Source organism: Olea europaea, unplaced genomic scaffold, assembly GCF_002742605.1.
Source record: "Olea europaea var. sylvestris unplaced genomic scaffold, O_europaea_v1 scaffold1511, whole genome shotgun sequence".
In the NCBI taxonomy this organism is placed as follows: Eukaryota; Viridiplantae; Streptophyta; class Magnoliopsida; order Lamiales; family Oleaceae; genus Olea; species Olea europaea.
In genome coordinates, this window is record NW_019232689.1 from 278,508 (window position 1) to 299,032 (window position 20,525).

Consider the following 20,525-nt stretch of genomic DNA (forward strand, 5'->3'; position numbering starts at 1 on the left):
GCGCCACCAGAAACCAAGATACTAGGAAAAATGGTATCGCCCAAAGGTGGTAGATTCACTAGGGCCCCAACATCCTTTAAAGTAATAGACATGGGGCCAAGAGGGAAAATAAAGGTATTATACTCGGAAGACCAAAAACTCAAAGCGATCGAAAAAAGTGCTGAATCAAAAGTAGGGGGTTGAATAGAGATTTCTAACAAATCAGAAATCCTAGCATTATCAAAAAGTGCCTTAGTAGGATCATGACCCACAAGACGAGCATGCCACCTACGGAAAACTATATCAGATTTAGGCCAAGTGCGAATACCTCTTTCGCGAAGTGACCCCAGCGGCAGAGAGTTTAGAAATGGAGGGCTTTGAGTACAAGGAAATAGCTGGCCCACCGCCGCCTGTTCGACCGCCTCTGCATTGTTGAAGAAAGGACCTAGGTAGAACTCATTGAGTTCGACATTGGCGGGCGCGAGAAAACTCGGAGTTATGTATGGACGACTCAGAAGTTTCTGAAAGTCATCAAAACTAAAGGAGTCGCCAGCTTGAGATTGTGAAGTAGCCATTAGGGATGAAACGGAATTTTTTTAGAGTTACGTAGTAGGGAAGCAAAAGATGAATAGTAAATCATGGGAGAGACGCGAAAAAATGGGGCGTGATTTAATGGTGCAGTGAAATGGCGTGTTTGGGGGTTATAAGGGTTTGCAAAACGTCGCACCTTTTCAAACTATGGAAGAAAACAATGATTGAAATTTTTGGGAATTTCGAATGTTGTTGGAAACACAAAGTGAATATGGCAAAATTTAATAATTGGTATTAATTCTGCCATATTGGGGGGTAATTGTTGACACATAAAAATTCAGCTCAAATCGAACGGTCCAAGGAATGAAGTCCAATTGGAGGACCCCCAAATCAGATAGCCCAACGAACGAAACTCAATCAAACAATTCAAGATGAAGGCCCAAATAGGGAGGCCCAAGAACGTGGTACCACCATCACCCAAGTTTGCAAGTCGCCCAGAATCTGAGCGAATGGAGTGCCATGCAGTCGCCCAGAGCTGTTACTCTATTCTCGCCCAAACCTTCGAGTCGCCCAAGATCTTAGCAAACATAAAGTGTTGTGGTTATCAAGAAGTGCAGTTATCAAAGCAATTATTAAAGTAGCCCTATCACGTTCCACGATTCAAGGAATTCAATCGAAAACGGTTGAACGACGAGAGTAATGGCAGCAGTTAAAAAAGATAGTTCCATGACAAGTTGGCCATTACGAGAAAAGTGGGCAATTGTAGAACGATCAACCAGTTTTTAGGCGGTTGATCACAAAGAAATCATCCAGGGAATATAAAAGGAAAAAAAGACATAAAGCAAAGGACCGAATCAAAAACTCTCGAACAGAGAACATGTAATTTTAATTTCCTTAGCTTAGATTTAAACACTTCTTTCAATAACTCGTGTGCTTGCGCCCCTTAGAGGCATTCTGTTTTTAATTTCCAATTGTAAAGTCATCGTCAATAAAAGAATACCCCTTTTTGGGATTTTGTCTCAAGAGATTTGTCTCTTACACAATCGTCTGATCCCTTTTAATTATTAGCGATGAACCCGCGCGAAACAGATTGCATTGGCATACCAATTGTTGTCTCCTTCAATCACTAGCTTTGTCTTTACTTGCTGCCTGCACCTTCAAAATCCTTACATGTATCACCGCCCCTACATGATAGCCCCCACCATATGAGCTTTTGGATATTAGAATCTACTTTATGGATGGTTGACGCTAATAGACATAATATGTTATCAAGTGAAAGATAACGATGTCAAAGTTGGTACGATGAATTAAGGATCCAACAAAATAACGAAAAAAAAAAAGTGAATAATTCTATCATCCTATTCAATTTGATATTGTAAACGTACATTGAGTGTACATTAATATATGTACCACACGACCGTCAAGAGATTTTGAGTAATTTTATTTATCACCACTATTGACGCATAACAACTTTTCATGTAGGCTCCTTCTAAATCTAAGGGTGAAATCTCCGTGCTATTATCCATCATCGTCCGTGGACATTTAGTAGATGGGGTATCATTTCTTATATTAGTTGGCAATGGTGATGATCATCAATCTAGATAGCATTAAGATCTCTTATTCCCAATGAAGTTGTGATACATTTTAATACATTGACAATGAATCAGAGAATGAAACAACGAAACAAAGGCTCACCGTTATCTAGATTGATGATTGTCACTTCTGCTGATGAATAGTATTTTCAAAAGAATTTCGCTCCATCTTTAGCGTTTTCTTTTAATGTTGAAAGTCATTTTTTAATATCAAGATAATGATAGTTAAAGGTTCCAAAGGGCACCTATCTTTACTGGTTAATGACTTTCATTTAAATCATGGGCCGCCTATTTGTTACTGCACTCAGTGCCTTTACTTAAACGTTAGGATTCCATCCTTTTGTTTTACCCTATCAAGAATAGTTTTTCATTTTAAATAGAGATTGATTTGGGGAAGTTAAAAGCATTATGGAATTAGGTACAAACATTATGCATTGTTGAATTAAAAGTTGAAAGCATCATAGAATTAGGCATCGTGGATTATGGATAGCTTCGAACAACTAATTAATGCTGGCGGCAAACAAGTTAGTAAATAGATTACAATGTGAACAAAATGAATCCTATACCTTTGTCCTGTGTGCCCATTGTGAACATACATAGATTTGGATTATTCTATTTTTCCTATGAAAACTTTACGAATTTCCAAGAAGTTTACTAGTCTAACAATGTCCTTCCGCTGTCGTAGCTGTACATGAATCATATCAGAAAATCGTTGTTTCCAATCCCAAACGCGCCGCCATGTGAAACACCACCACCGATACACCTGTGGGGCAAGTGTTCACGTGTCCCGTAAGGACGACTTTATTCCCAGGCGCCTCCCTTGGTCGGCAAGTTGTTAACCCCGCACTCTCTCTCTCTCTTTTTCCACGTGTCTCACGTACAGGGAAAAAGATGTACGGCATCATGACGTCACATATGACATATAGGGGATATATAAAAGAACAAATCTTCTAGTGTATATATATTTTGCTGGTCATTCAGACCAAGGAATTAGGCCGACACAACCTACTCTTCTTCTACCTTTCACAAATTTCGTTCTCTCTAATGGAATGGACAAGAGGTCCCATTATAGGCAGGGGCTCCTCTGCCACAGTCTCCGTCGCCACCACTTCCTCCGGCGATCTTTTCGCCGTGAAGTCCACCGAACTTTCTTCTTCTAGCTTTTTGCAAAAAGAGCAGTCTATAATTTCTCAACTCAGTTCTCCTTGTGTTATCAGGTGTTTAGGTTCTCAAATTACTTGTGAGGAAGAAAATAAACCTATTTACAATCTTTTTTTAGAGTATGTTCCCGGCGGAGCATTATCCGATGAAATCAGAAAGCAGGGGGGTTCGTTAGATGAGTCTATGATTCAATTCTATGCACATCAAATGATACGAGGATTGGATTATCTTCATCTGAATGGAGTGGTGCATGGAGACATCAAGGGTCAGAATATTTTGATTGGAAAAGATGGTCTCAAAATTGCAGATTTTGGTTGTGCTAAATTGATACAGGAAGATAATGATGCCAATGCAGGAAAAACAAGATTTTCCGGAACACCGGCGTACATGGCACCAGAGGTTGCCCGTGGTGAAGAACAAGGATTCCCAGCTGATATTTGGGCTCTGGGATGCACAGTTATCGAAATGGCCACCGGATGCACTCCGTGGCGGGAGATTCATGATCCCGTATCAGCTCTTTACAGGATTGGATATTCCGATGCGCTACCCGAATTTCCAAGGTGGTTGTCTAATCAGACTAAGGACTTCTTAAGCAAGTGCTTAATGCGAGATTCAAAACTCCGGTGGACAGCGAAAGAACTTCTTGAACACTCATATTTCCACGGATTGGTAGATAATTGTGGGGAATTCAAAAGGGAATCTCCGACCAGTGTATTGGATCAAGGCTTTTGGGATTCATTTGAAACACCGGAATATTCTTTCCGGAATCAACACGTGATCGCTTCATCTTCTTACTCTCCGGCAGATAGAATCAGCCGTTTGATCAGAGATGCTTTACCAAATTGGGCAGAGGAAGAAGACTGGATTACGGTCAGGGGAATTGACTTGGAAGAAAATCTTGAACTTCAAGAGAACAGCTGCAGTTTCTTTCACGATAATGATGAAGAATTGAATTTTAATGCAGAATCTATTGTATTTTTGAATGTTAGTGAAGAGGAATTTCAAATCTCAATTGCCGTTTCAGATTATGAAATTAGCATTATTGATATTCTTAGCTATGAAAGTATTAAAGATGTGTATGTATCTAGAATTCTTGATTTTGAAACATTATTAATGAATCTATTTTCCCACATTTTGGTACAAACTATCCTCTTTTTCCCCTTATATATATAATCATTTAAAAGTATTGATCATTAATTCATTATACTGTCTAACTTATCTTACCAAACATGTACAAAAAATTTAAATCGATAAATATGATAGAATTTTTATTTATTTATTATTTTTTTTAATTTTTTTTTTAATTTTTTTTTTGGTACCTGGGGGTGCACATGTTGAATTTTTATAATTGAAAAATGATATTTGGTTGTTTTCATATTACATTGAACTAATTCATCTAAAAGTTGTAATTGTTAGAAACATAAAAAATTACCAATTTCATATATTGTATATAATTTTTATTTATTGTTTTAGTTAATCCTTGTTTGAGCCTCATTTTTTCCATCAAAATGTATTCTTTTTAATCATGCATTCTTTAATAAAATAATATTACATGCAAAAAAAAAAGTTCCTTATTTTTTAACCACATTATCCGTCATAACACTATTAGAAAATGCTTTTTCTTTTTTCTCCTTTTTTTTAAAAAAAAAAATGATAATCAAACAAGACCTTAATATTAGTGGCTAGGGATCCTTCTAGATTTTCTTCAAGTTGGGGTATGGTAGAGCAAATTGACTTTGGACAAAGTCAACTTTTTCTATGTTTAGACTTCTGTGCGAACGTATAAGTAAGGTTTACTATTTGGAAAAGTCAAGGTTATTATTCCTTGTTCATACGGTAGGTGTGAGTCTAGAAGGCTTCGTGTGAGGAGTTGGAGGGTCAATTATAAATTATAAAAGTTTGTTCGCAACTTGGAGCTTAAGTCAACCCACAAATTAGTATTCTTGAAAAAGTCTTCTTGATTTTTGTCGTAGCCCATTTTGATTTTGTCGATGGAATTTAGTGACTTTAGGTTAGGTTTAACCAATTCTTTTGGCGAAGAGGCAAGAACAAGGCATTTCTAAAATGTTCTTTGCTATGTTGATCCGTATGATACGGATGCAACAATAAAAGCAAAAGTTTTACTTATAGATTTGAACTTAATGTAATCCAATACCTAACGAAGTCACCTTTCTTCTTCAAGGGAGAAGTAGCATGGGTGGTGGCCGCCCTAGTTGGATTCGTCGAAAAGAATTTTTTTTCTTGATAATAAATAGAATTTTTAAATTATATATATTCATATTAACAACAAATATTTTTGGTAACTTAGCCCTTTCACTATTGAATTGGAAATCTTGTGCTTGAAACTCTTTAAGAGCAATATTTTTTTATAATTTTTGTATTTCAACAATTTTTACCAAAACAAATGCAAGAAAGATGATACGAACCAGCTACCTTCCTGAAACATAATGATCATTTTACCATCATGAAACTTATTGATTTTTAGCACATAATGTAACAAAATAATATACGTTTAATTTTACTGGCATAATACAAGTAGAAATATTTTAATTGGTACTTTGTCTCTCATCTTGATTTTCTTTTTCTTTTTCCTCTAATCAATTGATTTGAGAGTTTGGTCAATTAATAGTAGATGAATTTGTAGGAAAATTGACCTTAGTGTTATAAGGAATCTTTCAACAAAACTTATTTAATTAATAAAAAGGTCCAATTTTCGTTCACAAAAAATCAGTTGCGAAAAAGTAGAAAATCATACGAGCACATAAAGTTGATATAAGAACATAAATAATTTTAATTTTGTAATATAATAACGCTTGTTTAATTAACTTTAATTGTAAACTAAATATTGACATTTTGTTCATATATATTGCCTATTTAATTGAAAAATAAATTAGGGCATTTTGCAGATTATGAAACGATTTTTTCATTCAAAATAAAAGTTCGTACCTAGTTCTAGTTTTAGTGGTGTATCTAATTCTTCCAGTTCTAATCCGTACGATTTTTTGAATATTATTTAATTAAATATAAATAAACAACCCCGTCATCATAGACGTTGGTCGTCGATAGTAAACTTTCAATGCTCGCGATCTGCCCTAACTAAACTCAACCTTTGGATTCGCTCCTGAGAAGTAGGTAATTTAAGCACAACTACGTCTTAGTAGGAGTCAGAGTTCTTTTATATATTATACAGACTAGATTGAATATTAGAATGTTTCGATATGATTATTTCATAACCTTGATGCTAAATCAGATTGAGTTGTGGATCTTCTTGAAAATGAGAAGACAATTTTCCAAAGATAACGATGTCTATGGACCAAGTGAGTAGCATACGTAAACATATTATATATTTATTAAAGAACAAAGAAGCCCGTATGCATATTACCCAAAAACAATGATTAAATTAGAATTACATTTTAGAGTGAAATAAAATTCAGAGTTGAGTTGGACGTTAGGTTTTGAAAAGACTAATACTATCTCGTTTTAAATTTTTGTTTTGGTCATTTAAAGAGGCGTGTCCCTATTGAGAATTGCATATATTTCATGCATACATATACAGTGTGTTATAAAGAGAATGAAAATTCGTATCTAGATAGACATGAATGAGAAAAGTACTAATTCCTCGACTGTTACCTAAATCCGGTCAATATATACTTTGCAATTAGACAAGTGGACAAGTTTGAGATTTGAACCTATAATGGTGCAAAACCTATGCATTTAGCATTTAAAGTTGAAACATCTTGTTCACACATAGGTTTCCACTGACTTCACCTCATTAGCATTGACCTCTTCACCACCACATTTAGTGGCCAAATGGATCGTTCTCTTTGATATATTAATATATACTTCAAAAATATCTAAAGAAGGTGGCGGATGAGCATCTTCACCATCAAATTCTGCACTAATTTGTCCAAATTCAAATTATAAATTACACATTTTTATTATTTAATCCTAGAGATAGTCTACTGATAAGTTCATTTTATACGTTTATTTAAAATTCGTTGAGTATGATTTGTTGAACGGATTTCTGCTCAATATTGTGCATATATTTTGAGTTGTTAAAAATACTGACTTGTCTATGCATGAATTGGCTTAATTAAGCATAATTAGTAAATAATACACATCTCAATTCAATAGTGGCAAGAAATATTGAGTTTCATACTCCGAGAACACTAGAAATTCTCTTAAGCATCGTAGCTTTGCCGACTCTAACCCAACTTAGCATAGTACCCTTAAAAAATTAATATTATTGTAAATATAAAAAATTGAAAATCACCTTTCAATGTTGAACATAATTGGAAATCAACTCTTAATTTTCCTCTCTTGAATATAATCTTGCTTTTAAAGTTTAGCTCTATTCATCTAAAATTATTAGTAATTTTGTAGAAAAAATAGCATTGAATTTCATGAAATGTATGAATGATAAAATGTATTAGTTACAATATATATTGTTAAAATTGGTACGTGATTTTGATTGAAAAGAAAAATAAAATAATTAATAACTTTTTTATGAAATGCGAACACAAGCTACACTGCCAGTCTACGAGACTCAAAAATAGCGAGCGCCATGTAATTGTAAAGTGAAAGAATATAAAAAATTCTTAAAAAAAAAATTATTTGGCTCATGTTTGTGCTCTTTTTGTCAATTTCCCAAAATTTAATTCCCTTGGCCGCGAAATGTTCGGCCTATTCTATATAGTTCTATTTTGGCCCATTTTTAGTATGGGCCGGTAACAAAATAATAAATCGGCCCATTACTTCCAGTCCAACTCGAAATGCCGCCGTACAAACGTTTGAGTTTTACAGTTACGGGGGTTTTGTATTCTACAGACCAAACTCAGAGCTTTATTGCACAAACTGTAGGAACAAAAATGGAGGCGGCGACATTCACTTCAGCTACACAGATTCCAACCATAGGATTATATTATTCTTCACCGACCTCACTTTGCTTCTCCGATTCTCACTCTCTACAGTTCTTACGGCGTAGTTCTCACAAATTGAAACCTTCAAAAGGCTTCTCAATTCGCGCCTCTTCTTCTGTTGAGGACGACTCTGGTATAAATGTAAAAATATGTAAACATATGCAATATATAAATTGATATGTATGAATGCACGGAACAAAAAGGCTTACTTCTGTGAGATTTCATGCTTTGGTGGTAATTTTCAGCTGTCATTGTTTGCTTTGAACTTTCTTGTTTGATTGTTGACAGTGGTGACGCTGCTTGATTACGGAGCCGGGAATGTGCGCAGTGTCAGAAATGCAATTCGATTTCTTGGCTTTGACATCAAAGATGTAATTTTTAATTTATTTTACCTTTAAGTACTATCTTTTTTAATTCTGATTTTTTTGATAATTATCGTAGCGACAAGTTTATTGTCCGTATAAATTGCTGTTGAAGAATTGAAAATTGACTTCTTCGTCGTCTTTTTGACCTTTTTTTTTCCCTGTAAAAATATAATAAGGCAGTAGAATTCTATTAAAATGGAAACTTAAATCACAATCGTATTTTGTTAAAGGTACAAACACCCGAGGACATCATGAATGCCAAACGCCTCATTTTTCCGGGGGTAGGTGCATTTGCTGCTGCCATGGATGTGCTGAACAAGAAGGGGTAAGCTTCGAATAAGATATCATCTAAATTCCATGATATGCATTTCAAGAAGATAGCTCGGGGCGTGGCTTTTATAGATATTCAATAAGTCTTTTGCATTTAATTTTGAAAATTATGTTTGTTGCAAATTTTTTGATTGAGTCATCTATAGCACTAAATCACTGATTTAGTCCTGTCTGTAATTGATTCATTTTATCATATGTTGTGGCAAGCATATGGATTAATTTTTCCAAATCACTATGACATATTCCTTTCTGCAAATAAATTAAGATCTCGAGAAAGTCAACTTATAAAGCATTATGTAGGATGGCTGAAGTGCTTTGTGCGTACATCAAGCAAGATCGTCCATTTTTAGGCATTTGTCTTGGACTGCAATTATTATTTGAATCAAGTGAGGAAAATGGACCAGGTAATCACTTGGAGGTTATTTCTTTACTTTTTTTTCCTAGCTAGAGTTCATTGCATAATAAGCTTCCTCTGAGGTTACAGTCCATTTAACAAATTGTTCAGCCTCTACTGAACCTTGGGAGTATAAAATTCAAGATGAGACGAGAGCCTTATGCTAGCTGGATTACTATAATGCTCAAAGTATAATTTTCTAAAATTTGGAATCGAGTCAAACGAGCCCTTTCTTTTACTTTTCTTTTTAACTCAATTTGGGACATGAGAGATGCGTTGTATAGATGGTGCAAATCAAGCACAAACTGTACGTTTAATTAACTGTCTCATGCCTAATTACCCTTAACTTGGTACCAGTCCCTTTTAAGAGATGTGCATGTACCTTTAAAGACAATATGTGTAACAATTGGCAGGTAGTGTTGGATAGGCCCATAAGTCTCAGTTGTTCGTTACCAAGAAACCATTCTGACTGGGGTCAGAATTTCTTGGAATATGTTCTTGAATTCATTCTACTCCAGGATCCGTTTTGCTGAATGTGTATACTATAGCATGGAAGTTTAGGGCCTACCTAGTAAAATTTCCTAGATTTTGTTCTCATTTTCTGTTTTTAGATGTTAATGAGAATTGGTTTTGACAATAGAATTTTTTTTTTCCTGAATATAATAGACGCATATGTGAGGACTGAGGAATGTCATAAAAGAGAAAATGCTTTTGGAGGTGATGTTTTGAGAATATATTCTCACATCATAGATTCTATGGTATATTCAAATTAGCCAACATCACAGCAGGTGAAACTTAAAAGGTTGTGCAACACAGAGATCTTTAGAAGTGTGAAACTAATCCCTGATTACAGGTGAAACTTCAGAACCCAAAATTACCAATCTGAATCCAACGTTGACAAAAAGAAACGGGAATTTAACTTCCAACTATATATTATCTTCTATTAGGGAAGGAGTTGGGGTTGGAGAGAAGAGAGTCATATATGGTATTGGGACTTGGTGGAAACAATAGTAAAGGACCACATGAGCACTATGGACTGCATTGGTGGTGGACAAAGTTGTACCTTGCTGATGGTAGAAACCTGGGCAAGATGATGATATCTTATGTTTCTTGGAAAGGCGAAAATGAAGAACTGAAGAAAATGCACCAATGCCGACACATGGATCCATAGTATGAGAAAAGGGGGAAAGAACATGTTTTCAAATTTACTCCCAAATAGGTGCTTACACCCACACACTTGCACATACTTTTAACAGAGGTTCTTCATTTGATTCTGGACAATGATTAGCATTAGAGAAATATTATTCTGATATGCTTTTATTTTATTTATGGAGTGCGCCATTGGGGTTTTCGAAGTCTTTATTTAATTTAAAAAGATTGCCACTTATTTTTCTCCTATAGGAGTCAGAAGTTCTTGATTAATCAAAATAACACATATTCGATGACATGAACTTACTTTTAGATATTCTGTAGTTTCTACAAGAATCACTCCTAGATTTTCTGTCATTTTAATCAAGTAGCATTCATTTTAGTGGCTTATGACCTTTTCGAATTAATGTCAGGCCATGATAATTACTTTTGTTATTGGTGCCTTTAGATAGACTATATTTTCTTGGTAATTCCTATATCTTCTCGTTGAGACTGTATTTTCTTGGTAATTCCTATATATTCTCCTTGAAGCTGAATTTTATCGTTCGTGTGTTCCTCAGTAAAAGGACTTGGTTTAATTCCTGGAGTAGTTGGACGTTTTGACTCGTCAAATGGTCTCAGAGTACCTCATATCGGCTGGAATGCTCTCCAAATAAGAAAGGACTCCCAGATTTTGGATGATATCGAAAGTCGTCATGTCTATTTTGTTCATTCTTACCGTGCAATGCCGGTAAACTTTCTTTCTAGTTTCTATTCCACTTCGACCCTTCCTTGCTTATGGTTTTATGTCTAGTTTACATCGTATTTAAAGCCACCACTTCCTTATCGTTTTTCTATGTAGTCAGATGATAATAAAGAATGGATATCATCTACTTGCAATTATGGTGAGAACTTCATAGCCTCTGTTAGAAGGGGAAATGTCCAAGCTGTTCAGTTCCACCCGGAGAAGAGTGGAGGTAAGCTGCAATTTTCACTTGAGTATAGATTTGAAGAATTAAACAAATTTATTTTCTCCTAAATTAGCTTTTCGGAGAGCACAAGGAAAAGTGAACTCTGCGATATAATGTTTCCTTTTCTGTAGCACTGGACACTGTATTTTGTTGCAAATATATATCTTCCAGTTCTTAGTTTTTGTCGAGACTAAATATATTTTCTTAGAGGGTTACGTTTTTGTAAATGACTCTGCAGATGTTGGTCTATCTATTCTGAGAAGATTCTTGTATCAAAAATGTGAAACAACAAAGGTAGCCTTTGAGGCCTGTAACTTTTGTTATATTTCTTACTCAGTTCACAAAGCTTCTAACAATCTGAATCGTCGTGTGAAGACAGAAGCCACCAGTCCAAAGGAAGGCTTCTAAACTTGCTAAAAGGGTGAGTTGCATAGTCGATTGATTTATTGCTTCTCTAATTTTCTATATAGTGATTTCTTGTAAATATAGTGTATGATGTCATCCCAAGAAGTAATATTCTTTCCACTTTATTTTATCTGATGGTCCAGAAAAGAAACTACTTCCATTTACCCAGCATTGCATGATTTAACAATTGTTCAGGTCATTGCTTGTCTTGATGTGAGAACAAATGACAATGGTGACCTTGTTGTAACCAAAGGAGACCAATATGATGTGAGAGAGAACACCGAAGAGAATGAGGTATAACCTGGAGCAAGTTATAATTGATGGATTTTTATGTGAACTTTCAGGGTTCTTCTTGCAACATTTCTCGTGTTTGTATGCTTTAGGTTGGGGTGTCAATGTGCGTTAAGAGATTTAGAGAGATTTCATGAATCTATGCTTATCTGAGAGAGATCGATCTATAAAATTATGCATGACTTGTCAGATTGTTAATATGCTCTCTCTCTCTCTCTCTCTCTCTCTCTCTCTCTCTCTCTCTCTCTCTCTCCATCTCCATCCCATTACACCACTTTTCACCAAAACAGTTAAGTACCATTTGCACCAATTTTTTGTTAAGAATATTTGTGTCCATTTTTGTTACAAAACAAATTTTATTAATGAATTCAATATTTTCTTTAATTAAATGTAATAAAATATTTAGTAATTTATTTAGTAATAAAATAACAAATAAATAATTTTTGAGATAAATAAATTGTTAAGAATGGAAAAAAAAATGAAGAAAATGGTGAAACATTGTTTATTTGTTGCAATTTTTGATGTATTGGGTTGGGGGTGATTTTCAATTTGGTGCAAAACTTACCTCAAATTTTGGTGTAGGGTTGGAGATGGCCTAAAATCTCAAATGAATCTTACTCTTCGAGCATCCTTTAACTGACTTATCTTGGACCTTACACTATGCTTTAATCTCTTTTAGTAGTTCCTTGTAGTTAGTGCTATGAACAAAGATTATTCCTCATTCAGATACAGTAAGTCTTGATTGATGTATGAAGTCACTGGATGTTGGAGCTTTTAAAAATGTTCATTTAGGGTGATTACTATCATTTTACTCGATGCGCTAAGTTCGAATTAAAGTTATTGATATAAGATCTGCTACAAGCACTTCTACGTGATTACTATCATTTTACTCGATGCGCTAAGTTCGAATTAAAGTTATTGATATAAGATCTGCTACAAGCACTTCTACGTGATTACTACCATTTTACTCGATGCGCTAAGTTCGAATTAAAGTTATTGATATAAGATCTGCTACAAGCACTTCTACGTGATTACTACCATTTTACTCGATGCGCTAAGTTCGAATTAAAGTTATTGATATAAGATCTGCTACAAGCACTTCTACGTGACATTTCCCTTGTAGGTGAGGAACCTTGGCAAGCCAGTTGAGCTTGCTGGACAATATTACCTTGACGGGGCTGATGAGGTATGCCTTAGCCTCGATAGATTAGCAGCATTTCTGGTTAAAAATAGGCTTCATTACTTAATCCCTCACAGAGCACATTGAAATGCCGTCTAATACAGAAAATCAAATTAATTACTCATTTCGTTTCAGGTTAGTTTTTTGAATATTACCGGCTTCCGAGACTTCCCTCTTGGAGATTTGCCTATGTTGCAGGTTTGTTATTTCAATAAATGTATTCTCGTGTGTTACTCGGTACTTTCCATTTATTGCCATTCAGATTCATAATCCCAGATAAGATAAAGCATATCTTTTTCGGCATCCTATGCTTTGTTCTAGTTTACATTTTCTCTTTGTTCCATTTCTTGCTTTAGCACTTGTAGAAAAATATGGTAATGTAATCAAATTATTATAATTTTGGGAATAACCATTATTGGTTGGTTTCACATGAATTTTTAACTATCGACATGGCACCAGTCATTAGAACTTCTGCTTGTAAAAAAGCATTAAAACCAGCCTCTTTGTGTCCCCTTGTAGGTATTGAGGTATACATCTGAGAATGTTTTTGTACCATTGACTGTTGGAGGAGGTATTCGAGATTTTACTGATGGGACTGGCAGGTATAGAGCTGTCCATTATTCTTGATCTAGATTTTCATCTTGTCTAAAATGGTTGTATTTCTTTAGCTTTCTTTCCATTGTGAGTGAAGAAAACTTGAATTCATAGATAAAATAAATTGTCACTCTTTGACAATAAAAAAAAATTATTTTGTAGATTTGCATAACTTTTCTCAGGTACTACTCTAGTTTGGAAGTTGCTTCAGAATATTTCAGATCTGGTGCAGATAAGGTTTCCATTGGAAGTGATGCAGTTTATGCAGCAGAAGAATACTTGAAAACCGGAGTATTTATCCTCCTCTTTGTTCTTCATATATATATATATATATATATAAAATCTATTTTGAGTTAATTGTTCCTTATTTCCCTTTTAAGGTAAAAACTGGGAAGAGCAGCCTGGAGCAGATCTCCAGAGTTTATGGAAATCAGGTAGAGTTCATTTGTTAATTCTAATTTTTTACTTTTCTCGTTCCTGATACGAAAAACAACATACACCAACTTGCTTTTACAATGCCCTTTCCAAAATGTCATTGCCAATTTTAATGAATTCCTTTTCTTTAATATTAGGCGGTTGTTGTAAGCATTGATCCTCGTAGGGTGTACTTGAAGGACCCCAATAATGTAAAATTCAAGGCTATAAGAGTAAGAAATCCAGGTGAGCAATAGTGACGAGTCCTAACTATATTGTTGCTTTGGAGTCCTTTGGTTTGCAAATTCAATATATAGCTGTACATGGGGCTCTTGTGTGGAGCTGGCCATCAGTGATTGTTCACTGTTCATAGCCTACTAATCTTCCAATTGTTATTTACCACTGTACATGTTGAAAAACTCTGCTCTACAATCAGATACTTACAAAATAAAAGAGTTGTGTTGCAAATGGAGAAAGCTGATAAAACAAAGTAAAAGAGTAGAAACAGTATGTAATTTGCTTCTTGTGTTCATTTCAGGTCCAAATGGAGAAGAATACGTGTGGTACCAATGCACAGTATGTATTTCTTGCTTTCACATTTGTCTTGCATGCACAGCAAGGTTAATCCAAATTTTGATTGCTTTCTTAGTTGTCTCATGCCAGTCTAACTGAACGTCCAGCATGAATAACAACGCTTTCATTTAAAACTAGCGAGAGAAAGAATTGGGGGAAAGAAAAAAAAAGACTTTTAAGACTTGAGAGGACAAGAATGAAGGTTGTAAATGATTAAGACTATATTTATATGTTCTGTTCTGGTAGTCATAGCATATGAGATACTTGGACAGTTGATAAGATCTGAGTAATATTTGATGGAAGTTTAGCCCTGCAGAGTGTCATGGATTGACAAGTGCAAATTATTTTGACTGGTTCTAGTCTGCAACATATGTAGTCATTCAACAGTATTTTTTTATCAAGATTGCTGTGTGTAGATGCTATTTTATTATCCTAGTAAGATGGGACTCCTTTGTTGAATGTCATTGGGATTTAAATGCTCCCATATATGCTCCTTTCTGATGGTTTCTGGTCTCCAAAACTATCTGATCTGTGAAAATTTGAGATCTCTTTTTTAGTATTTATTTGTATGCGATAGCAATATTCTGATGGTTTCTGGTCTCTAAAACTTCAAAACTATCTGATATGTGAAATTTTGGTATCTCTTTTGTTGGTATTTATTTGTATGCTATAGTTTGCATATTGCTATCTTGAGGTCATTTTTGCTCAATAAACTTGACTATTCTTAAGGTGAATGGCGGGCGAGAAGGTAGACCAATTGGAGCATATGAGCTTGCCAAAGCTGTTGAAGAATTGGGAGCTGGAGAAATACTCCTAAACTGCATTGACAGTGATGGTGAGGCCTGATGTGATAGCTGATTCTCAGACTTCTTCCTCTCTCTCTCTCTCTCTCTCTCTCTTTCTCTCTATTTGTGATGAACTTATATATGTTGGGGTTATAGATGACTCTCAACCTATTTTTTGTTCGAGCTGTTTCCTGAAAAATAACTAGCATGAATCGTTTCTTATGGTTGTAGTTCTGAAGTTATTTTAGTGGGTGTTGTGGACGTCTGTCCAATTCATGCTAAGGGACACATGCCATTCGGTTATGAACTCAGCAATTGGTAATAAGTCTTGTGATGGTATAATTGATTCTTTCAGGTCAAGGAAAGGGGTTCGATATAGATCTAATAAAGCTGATCTCAGATGCTGTGAGCATTCCTGTAATTGCAAGTAGTGGTGCTGGAGCTGTCGAACACTTCTCAGATGTTTTCTTGGAAACAAATGCATCTGCTGCCCTTGCTGCCGGCATTTTCCACCGGAATGAGGTATTGTTAACAAAAAACCAGAACTGTCTTTTTTTTCTTTTTTTCTTTTTTTGGTTTATAAGCTTATGTCCTTTTGTCTTTAGCTTCGGTATTCAATTGAAAAAAAAATTCAGTTTCATCTACTCGGGTACCTTATGAGAGATGTTTCACTCGTCGTGCATGATCATCTATGGACTTAGAATATGCTTGGATGTGCTTAATAGTTAATTTTTTACAGAGCAAGTCAAGATTTACTTGCTAGAAAAGTGAGTTTTTGTCTGTGAAATAAAGTAGTTTAAAAATCATGTCTGTCAAGATAAGTAACTTGGCTTAGTTTTAATGCACAGCCAAACATTCTATCAGTTACTTCCATGACGTGATACCGTCACTGATCTAAAGTACGAGCTAACCTGTATCTGGAGATGTTCGATATTGGAAAAGTAATTATAAACATGCATGTGCTTGTCTTTATATTGATGCATTATTATTGCCTCATTATCGTTTCTTGGGTTGCAGGTGCCTGTTCAATCTGTGAAAGAGCACTTGTCAAAGGAAGGCATTGAAGTTAGAATGTAATTGGGTTTTCCCCTTTCAAAGATCCATCTCCGTGTTTTATTAGTCCACTGTCGTTTTGAAATTTACCCCAGGGAATGTTTACTTTTATAGTCCATCAGAGCATCTATGAGTTGTGCCTCTCCAGTCTAGCCATTGGTGGTTTTTAACTATTATACATTGTCGTATACTTTTTGGCATTGCTGTTAGTGGATTTATAAACGTGTTTGTTTTGTTGGACTTGAATCGTTTCATCTTCAAAATTTGGTTCTCTTTTCTGCATGTATTGTCTTTGAAGTGTGCATCTACTTGAGAACCAGTGGACCCTTTGAACATTAGAGAAGGATCTCATTTCAATGAGAGAGAAAAATAACAGTACAATAGATCAGTGCAGAAACATCAAATTATTCAAATATTTTGTCTCATTCTGACAAGAATGTAGGTAACCTTCAGTTCAAATCAAGCACATGGGCAGGAAACAATACACAAAAAACTCTCAAAATATAATGAGTTGAGCAAGATATATTGTCGAAGGATCTCATATCAAGCCTAGAGGCAGCTAGCCGCAAACTGAAAATGAATTGGTTGCAAGGAAAAAAGTATCACAAAACTTTAAATATGATGCATTTTACTCCGACTCAGCGAAGCTTGAGGGTATTTAACTCAAATATATTAGCAAATATGAAGCTGCAACAATGGTTGATGAAGCTTTCATATATCCAAGAGGAGCCTGCGAGGATCTTCCACCACGTCTTTGATCCTTCTCAAAAAAAAGACGGCCTCTCTTCCATCAATCAGCCTATGGTCATATGTCAATGCAATGTACATCATCGGTCTTGGAACTATGTTACCTCCAACAACCATTGGACGGTTCACTATTGAGTGCATCCCCAGGATTGCAGACTACAATATAAAGGAGTAAACGACAAATATTAATAATCACAGGGATGAGCTGAACAGAAAAACCGACCAATGCAAAACCAGGAGGATCAAACCTGAGGGGGATTTATGATGGGAGTGCTCAAAAGACTTCCATAGACACCACCATTGGATATAGTAAATGTACCTCCAGCCATCTCATCAATTGATATAGTGCCATCAGTAGCCTTCTTTGCGAGGGTGTTAATCTCTTTCTCAACTTCTGCAAAATTCATTCTACCAGCATCCCGGAGAACTGGAACCACAAGGCCCTATTAAAAACGAAAGCTTATTTAGAATTAAGAGGCAAAGAAAATTATCCTATTCCATACCATGGGGCTATAAAAGATTTGTTAATCGTAAACGACTAAGAAGACTTCGTTCTTCCACAATGCTATTTATAGATAATAATTGGTTCTCCTCTTCGAAGGTCTGGTACTTGCTTATACAAAGTTACATACGATCTCTGTTTAAAGAATCATCAGCCATTTTCCATCATCGAGTGGACAACTTGAACCAAAATACAGAATGCGTCAAACTTGATAATCTTTACCATTAGGTCCACATTAAAGCAGATTCTAGTAAATCAAAGAGCATAAATAAAAATAATGGTGACTTGCCTTCGGGGTACCAACAGCTATGCTGATATCTACGTAGTCTCTGTAAATAATATCGTCACTGTCAATAACAGCGTTAACTATAGGCTGATTCTGGAGTGCACTAACAGCTGCCTGAAATTTAGCGAGATGAAGTAAGCCACTAGACTCAAGCTTATAAAAAAAGGGAAAACCAAATCAGGATATCTACATACTTTCACAAATCCAGACATAAGACCCAGCTTCACCCCATGTTTTTCAACAAATGCATCCTTATAGTCAGAACGAAGTTTCATTAAATTAGTCCTGTAACGAGTCACAAATGTACAAACTATCAGAATTCTACAATCGAAGGAGAAAATGAGGACAAAAAATGTCATACTTTTTCAACTGAACCTTGAACAACTAATTTTTTACATTCATGAGAGGAAGAACATTGGTTGGGAACTTGAATCAACAATTTCTAGTATCTCCATAGTTTGCCAAGCTCTTCAAAAATTTCATGGAACGGAAATATAAACTATATTCCAATCAGTAACATGGGGAAATCGGTGTAATTTAAAATCATTTTCACACAAATTTACCAATGAACCATCACAAAATCTTAAATAGATTGCATTGTAAAACAGCATTAATCTCCTCTAGTTACTAGGCTTGAAACTAAAATAAAATAAAAATAAAAATTTAGGACCTCCAGCACCAAGAAAAAAACCAATATCTATCCGTTAATAGCTTGACTACAAGTCTCCAGATAAAAAAGAATGCACCAATTAAGACAAGCACAGTGAAATCTGTAATGCCACAACGATACCTTCTAAATCAGATGAACTTGGTATAGATAAGCTGTTCTACTCATTAAACCAAAACACAGAGAAAGAGAGAGAGGTTTACATATCAACTTCATTAAATGTTGTCAACAACGCAAATGTATTTTGCGAATCTTTCAATCGGGTGGCAACTCGTTTTCTGAGCCTTGTCATAGGCACCTGCCATATTGACAGATTTTTTAGTTTTTGAAGCAAGATTAATTAATTGCTCAAATATAACGTACTAATGAGAAAAAATTTCTAAGCATCAATAAGCAATATGACAAAAACAATACAACACTCACTCTTCTTTCCCGGTCTTTTGGGGGCAGCTGGGGTTCTGTTGCAGAGAGTTTAGGAGGTGAAGAAGTTTCTTTAGGCTTTTCTATGACAGAAGTGGTTTCCACTTTCGGCTTCGGCTTCTCCTTCTTCTCCACAGAAGGAGGAGGTGGTGGAGGAGCAGCCTTTTCAGATGACTTCTCATCAGATGGAGCAACATGAGTTACACCTTCAGCAGATTTTGATATGACAGCAATTTTAGTGCCAGGTTCCACGGTGTCTCCCTCCTTAGCTACAAACTAATAATGCTCCAAATAACACCATTTTAAAATACTGAAAGAATAAGGAAGTCGCGAAAAAGTAAGCAATATTTATTAAATATTATTGATTATATCCTACCTCCTGGATTACACCTGCTTCAGGACTATTGACATCAATGGTGACCTGATGGATGATAAACAACCCAAGTGACGACAGTTATCCCGTTAGAAATTTGTGGAAGCTTCAATATTCATAATTACAGGATTTCTATTGTATATATCATAAAAAATGCAAGTGGGTCTAGAATTTGTTCCTATCCCACCCACGCATCAGTACCTCAGATCAATAATATGCGTATACATGTAGCAATTTTGAGACCTCTCGTTCAAAAAAGGTGGATAGAATATATACTCGTGGTTATCTACAATTAAGAATCGGTACCTTGTCAGTTTCAACCTGAGCAATTGGCTCATCAACTTCTACCCTGTCACCTGGTTCTGCTTGCACCCAGAACCAAAAGAAAGGCATAAGCTTAGAAAATGATAAATTATGTGAAAAGGGATTAAGATTAGATATAAATAGAGAAATGCGTACTCTTCAAGAATGTTGCAAGTGTGCCGTCAGTTATAGATTCACCCATGTGAGGGACGACAGCATGAACAAGATCACCTTCTACACACACATACAAGAAGGAAAGGTTCACAGTAGACTAAGTATTATAAAAAAGAAAGTGAGAATTGAATGCCTCTGAAAAATAGTTAGAAGCTCTAAAGTGCTTTATTTTAGTTGCTAATACTATGGTTCTGTTTGAGCCATTTTTTGAAGAATAGATTTTGTGATTGTGATTATTTTAGAGAATGTGTGATTAAAAAGTAGAAAAAAGTTTTGGTTTTACATGCAAAATTATTTTATTTGGAGAATGTGTGATTGGAAATGAGTTTGGAGAAAAAAGAGTTTTTGGGCTCAAACCGCCTCGGGTGGGGGGGGGGGGGGTTTTAAT

At 35.4% G+C, this 20,525-nt stretch overlaps 3 protein-coding genes across 4 annotated transcripts in view; 2 read left to right on the plus strand and 1 right to left on the minus strand.

Annotated features, from left to right (window-relative positions):
• Positions 1–3,068: 3,068 nt before the first annotated feature.
• On the plus strand, positions 3,069–4,436 carry LOC111376518 (mitogen-activated protein kinase kinase kinase 18-like). Its single transcript, XM_022999478.1, has one exon. The coding sequence runs from the start codon at positions 3,147–3,149 to the stop codon at positions 4,434–4,436; it is 1,290 nt and encodes a 429-aa protein (XP_022855246.1). The 5' UTR covers positions 3,069–3,146.
• Positions 4,437–8,082: 3,646 nt separating this feature from the next.
• LOC111376508 (imidazole glycerol phosphate synthase hisHF, chloroplastic-like) lies at positions 8,083–16,911 on the plus strand. 2 transcript variants are annotated; one of them, XM_022999471.1, is made up of 19 exons: positions 8,083–8,315; positions 8,471–8,553; positions 8,778–8,872; positions 9,178–9,281; positions 10,981–11,150; positions 11,262–11,376; positions 11,609–11,664; positions 11,750–11,791; positions 11,971–12,069; positions 13,190–13,252; positions 13,382–13,444; positions 13,766–13,848; positions 14,023–14,131; positions 14,221–14,274; positions 14,413–14,500; positions 14,793–14,830; positions 15,557–15,662; positions 15,968–16,134; positions 16,630–16,911. In XM_022999471.1, the coding sequence occupies exons 1-19, from the start codon at positions 8,132–8,134 to the stop codon at positions 16,687–16,689; spliced, it is 1,779 nt and encodes a 592-aa protein (XP_022855239.1). In that variant the 5' UTR covers positions 8,083–8,131; the 3' UTR covers positions 16,690–16,911. The 2 variants fall into 2 exon arrangements, with proteins under 2 accessions (XP_022855239.1, XP_022855240.1); XM_022999472.1 differs by having other exon boundaries at positions 8,204–8,323.
• Positions 16,912–17,048: 137 nt separating this feature from the next.
• The window catches only part of LOC111376510 (dihydrolipoyllysine-residue succinyltransferase component of 2-oxoglutarate dehydrogenase complex 1, mitochondrial-like), a 6,459-nt gene continuing 2,982 nt past the window's right edge, over positions 17,049–20,525 (minus strand). The window contains exons 7-15 of the mRNA XM_022999473.1: positions 20,120–20,197; positions 19,967–20,022; positions 19,664–19,708; positions 19,291–19,563; positions 19,071–19,165; positions 18,395–18,485; positions 18,204–18,314; positions 17,661–17,855; positions 17,049–17,568 (exon numbers count right to left, since the gene is read on the minus strand). Of these exons, the coding sequence (XP_022855241.1) occupies positions 17,377–17,568; positions 17,661–17,855; positions 18,204–18,314; positions 18,395–18,485; positions 19,071–19,165; positions 19,291–19,563; positions 19,664–19,708; positions 19,967–20,022; positions 20,120–20,197 (1,136 nt within the window). The 3' untranslated portion in view covers positions 17,049–17,376. The remainder of the gene's footprint in view (positions 17,569–17,660; positions 17,856–18,203; positions 18,315–18,394; positions 18,486–19,070; positions 19,166–19,290; positions 19,564–19,663; positions 19,709–19,966; positions 20,023–20,119; positions 20,198–20,525) is intronic.